The following is a 4,407-nucleotide window of genomic DNA, read 5'->3' as shown; positions in this document are numbered from 1 at the left end:
TGTGTCATATTCTGATATTCCCCAAGTGTGTGTTCATCCTGCTGCACACTAAATATCTCTTTCCCTTCATTATTGACATTTTTATCAAAGTGCTGAGGATTTATTTTACATTTTATTTTGTGTTTATCCTTTGTTTAACCAGGGTAGTCACATTTGTCACATTTCCAAGTGAGCCCTTACCCCCTTCTTCTCATTTTCAAATTAAACTAGACGGCCAATGACAATCAAGAAGTCTCCGGTAAAGGTTTTCTTAATTTATTATTAAAAATGATATAAATAAGTCATGTTGAGTACAACAAATACAAATAGATAGGTCTGTACATGTGTTTGTTTTTGTTCATTTTCATCTTTTCACAATCAAAAGAAACAAATTCTGGGAGAACACATGAAGCAGTGTGCTTTCTTCTTGCTTCAAAAATACAAGACACTTCCCATTGCCATGACAAAGACAGTCATTTCCTTCAAAGAGTCCTTCACTTGACCACCAGAGAATACAGAAATAATAATTATTTATTTACACATATACACAAACAGATCCTTATGTCATCAATCTTCAGTTATAATAATTATAGTATTAATAACAATAATAATAATAATAATGTTTTTGAATTGAACAAAGATGTAACAGTAGACAGTTTAAATTCCATCCTTGGGCCCCTGCTCTGCTCTGAGTGCGTCTTTATTGACCCCCAAGTCTCCGTTTCTCCGTCTCGATTGATTGTCTCACCAGAGCACGACTGTCAGTGCGCCACCCGTCGGGAACACTGACTGAATAAAATAACAACATCTGCCTAGAAGAGAAGGTGGCTTCACGTTAATGCCTGGCTGGTTTTCACGGCTTCCTGTTGACCTCCCAGACCTTTGTGACAAAGAAGGGCCAGACAAGATGCAGCACGTTCAAACACAAGCCCTTTTCGGAGTCCCATCTTCATGGAAGCAAGAGTTTGGTTGAGTTTGGTCGAAATGGGTATTTCTGGTTCGGTCTGCTTCAGAAGCAACTGAAGGTTTGGGTCATTGTTTGTTTGTTTGTTTGTTTGTTTGTTGGTTGGTCACTCTCAGTAACTCTGTGCCACCGGAGCCCAGGAGGCTGTGAGACGGGCGATGGAGCTCTCGAACTGGGCGTCCCCCACGCTGGCATCACTCATGCCCGGGTCATACATGGAGGACGGGGATGAGACGGGCAGACCCGAGTAGGACACGGAAGAACCACGCAGAAACTGGGAGGTCAAGCCGCTTGGGATAGAACCGGACGTGGAACCCGATGGAGCGATGGTCGTCCCAGCAACCGACCACAGGCTGGGATACTGGCTGTAGATGGAGACAACAGGAAGAGTCAGTTAGGAAGTTGTTTATGCATGAAGTGAGCTTTAAACAAAACCTGGTGACGGAATACTTTGTGAGCTTTAGGGGAAAAAATCCCCATTAAGAAATGGTGAAGAAAAGTCTGAAGAAAATTATGGTACATTATAAAAAAATAATTCCTATAAATAAACGTTTAAATTTGTCAAGTTTGAGAATGATTATATTGATGTCTTCATACCTGGTGTTGGAGGTGGTGTTGGTGGTGTGGGCCAAGGTGCCCATTCCACTGGAGTTGGGGATCTGCAGGGCCGACCAGCTGTCATGGGTGCCAAGGCTTCCCGATGAGTTATCCATGTAGTTGTCTACAAAAGAAACTGAATTAGTTTTCATAGAAAAAGCTAAATAACATTTTGATCAGAATTTATCTAGTAAAAAAACTACATGTCTCTGAACTAATTGCGAGACAAATGTTTGCGTGTTATATTATTTCTCATTTGTTTTTTTTTATTTTGGAACATTTACAAAAGCAATCTACAGAAAAGTTGTTTATTTTGAGTGTAACTACATAAGTCCTGCTGTAAGTATGAGACCTCTGTAAAAACATAAGGCCTCTGTCCTACAGAACTGTAGCACTGAGTCTCAGGCCTTACTTGTGGTGGTGCCTCTGTGGGGGTAGTGGCTGGGGTAGGGGGCTGCCCGGTGGCTCCTCAGGCTGGAGTAGCGCTCGCAGTACGACCCCGACGAGTGGGCCTGGGTAACGGGGAACTGGGGAGGGCTGCTGCTGGGGCAAATGGGGCCGTTGCTGGGCAAGAACCAACCACCAACTACATAGGGAAGGAGAGAGAGAGAGAGAGAGAGAGAGAGATTGTTATTAGACTTTTAAACCATTCCTCTGGTAGCAGCCATGTTGGACAGTACACTGAATAGCTGCTGATCATGGTGAATAAGGATGGAGACTCACGCTGTGAATAGCCAGCCTGTTGGTTGTCTGTGCTGTGGTCGGGCATATCCTTATGCTCACTTCTACTTTTCAAAAAGAAAAACAGGCAGACTGTTAAAACATCTGGTTTGCTTGCAGAATAACAATATCGCATAATTATTAACTGTAGTCATATGGTATTGAACGGTCTAAGGAACACTACGCATCTATGATGTATTCCATCCAGAAAGTGTTTGTTTTTGTGAAAGACACAAAGTAACTGCTTTGTTGTTTACCTCTCCTTTGCATCCAGGAAGGCCTTGGCAAAGGGGTTGTGTTTGATCTTCAGAGCTGTGATCTACAGAGAGAAGAAACAATGGCAAACCATTAGACCTCACTTGTTCCTTGGGGACATAGTTAGGCAAGATCTGCTGTGCAGTGTGAGGGGAATAGACACTCACCTCCTCATTCTGATAGGCCGTGACAGCAATGAATTGTGTTTCAGGGAAGGATTGGCTGCTGATCATTTTCTGAATGCCACCAACTTTTACTATGTGTATCCTGGGCTCATACTTGTGCAAGGAGTTCAGCATAATCTAGAAAACAAAAACAAAGCAGTGATTTATAAAATAGCTATTAAATTGAATACTAGACCAACAATAGGCCAGTAGAAGTGTCATATAATACAGGCCTATAGAAAACAATTTAGCCTGTGCCAAAAGCAGAAATTCGTAAGTATACTCATTTTACAGTTTTTCAGTTACAAATTGTTCTTCTGAAATAAAGATTAACAATAAAAGAGCCTAAGAGAGCTGACAAACTCAATGATCTTTATAAATGTAGGCTACTAAAAATATTTTACCTGGCCACCACCATTTAGTTTGTTAGACAGTTTGACTTTGCTGAAGGAGACCGGCGCTTTCATCCAGTGCGCACCAAAATTCGGCGAGTCTGGGTGAATGTAGACGCAGCTAGGGCTTTGCGGCTCGGGTTTGCCACCGGGAACCCACTCGCCATTTACGTACTTCCAACGGTTGTTGTCCGCAGCGACGAAGTCTAACAGAACGGAGTACATGGCGTTGGGGTCTAGGCCCGCGATGTTAGCTCGCAGAACGGGAAACATCCGCCTGAATAACAAAACAAAAGGTTAGTTTATTTGAAAAACAACTGAATTATATTGCGTTTGTGCTAATTTCAGTTTAGCCTTGTGTCAGGCCGTTGCTCATGGCTAGTGCGCAAACCACTTCTATCACTCTCAGGCCTAAATTGTGGCAGAAGTTGTTCAACAAACCTATTCTAAATAAATGACAAGGTTTCATCTGGAAAATAAACCTCTTTAGTGGTAGAAGGTTAAAACATTGTAAAAAGTATGATAACAGATGTGACAACGGGTTATGGACATTTAGGCCTAAAATGTGATCTCCAAGAAAGAAGTAGCCAAGCAGGACATAGTGCTAATGTCCTATAGTAAAAAAACAACAACATACCTTCCAGTCTTGGTTACGATCATCTCGTTGGTTAGTTCTTTGAACTTTCCCCACAGATCTGCATCTTCTAGCTCCAGTTTAATATCCCGCTCGGAAGCGTCGCCCTTCTCGCTGCCTTTCTGAAACTCGCTCTCTACGGCGCTGAGAAGATGATCAAGACGCTGGTCAGAATTGGAAGAAGTCATAGTTCCTGAAGATAATCTGTCACAAGTCCGATCGCAAACCAGGCTACCACGGTCCTTTGCAATTTGATGTTTGTCAGACAACCAGGTTTTTTAACTATAGAGCCGGTGCCCCGCGGTTTTAAAAGCCCACCAAAAGACCACATGCTGTGAGTGGGCGTGGTAACCACACTGGACACGCCCATGCCGGCCTAGCAGTGCGTAATATTGTTTCTTCAAAGAGGAAATTTTATACTGATGCATTGTATCGACTATTTAGGCCACTTTGGTGGTGGATTTCCTTTCAGAGAATATAATAGGGTATATTCACCACTTAAAATGTATATAAGATCATCATATTTGTAAGGGTCCCTCAAACAGGAAGCTTGGTGCTACTAAATAATACTAAATAAATATTCATCTTCCAATATAGCGGAGGAAATCTATGGCCATTATTTTTCCCAATTGTTTGATAACGCCAGACAAAATACCAAGGAAATAGAGACCATTTTAAAATTATAGGGCTTACATTAGGCCA

General features: G+C 42.1%; 1 protein-coding gene across 2 annotated transcripts; it reads right to left on the bottom strand.

The window, feature by feature from the left end:
- Positions 1 to 239: 239 nt before the first annotated feature.
- On the bottom strand, positions 240 to 3,992 carry tbxta (T-box transcription factor Ta). 2 transcript variants are annotated; one of them, XM_048228962.1, is made up of 8 exons: positions 3,709 to 3,992; positions 3,084 to 3,348; positions 2,683 to 2,817; positions 2,518 to 2,579; positions 2,264 to 2,328; positions 1,953 to 2,126; positions 1,541 to 1,664; positions 240 to 1,308 (listed from the first exon to the last, which is right to left on the bottom strand). In XM_048228962.1, exons 1-8 carry the CDS (start codon positions 3,891 to 3,893, stop codon positions 1,056 to 1,058), a joined length of 1,263 nt encoding a protein of 420 aa, XP_048084919.1. In that variant the 5' UTR covers positions 3,894 to 3,992; the 3' UTR covers positions 240 to 1,055. The 2 variants fall into 2 exon arrangements, with proteins under 2 accessions (XP_048084919.1, XP_048084921.1); XM_048228964.1 differs by having other exon boundaries at positions 2,264 to 2,325.
- Positions 3,993 to 4,407: the final 415 nt, after the last annotated feature.

This window comes from Alosa alosa, chromosome 20 (assembly GCF_017589495.1).
Source record: "Alosa alosa isolate M-15738 ecotype Scorff River chromosome 20, AALO_Geno_1.1, whole genome shotgun sequence".
Taxonomy (NCBI): Eukaryota; Metazoa; Chordata; class Actinopteri; order Clupeiformes; family Clupeidae; genus Alosa; species Alosa alosa.
This window is presented reverse-complemented; position numbering and strand designations above follow the sequence as displayed.

Bases quoted from the DNA above. Each gene is read 5' to 3' on its own strand.
- tbxta (XM_048228962.1), bottom strand. From the start codon at position 3,893: ATGACTTCTTCCAATTCTGACCAGCGTCTTGATCATCTTCTCAGCGCC. The intron at 2,580-2,682 runs GTGAGTGTCTAT...TTCTCTCTGTAG, and splicing joins CGGCCTATCAGAATGAGGAG to ATCACAGCTCTGAAGATCAA. The intron at 2,127-2,263 runs GTGAGTCTCCAT...TTCCCTATGTAG, and splicing joins ACAGGCTGGCTATTCACAGC to TTGGTGGTTGGTTCTTGCCC.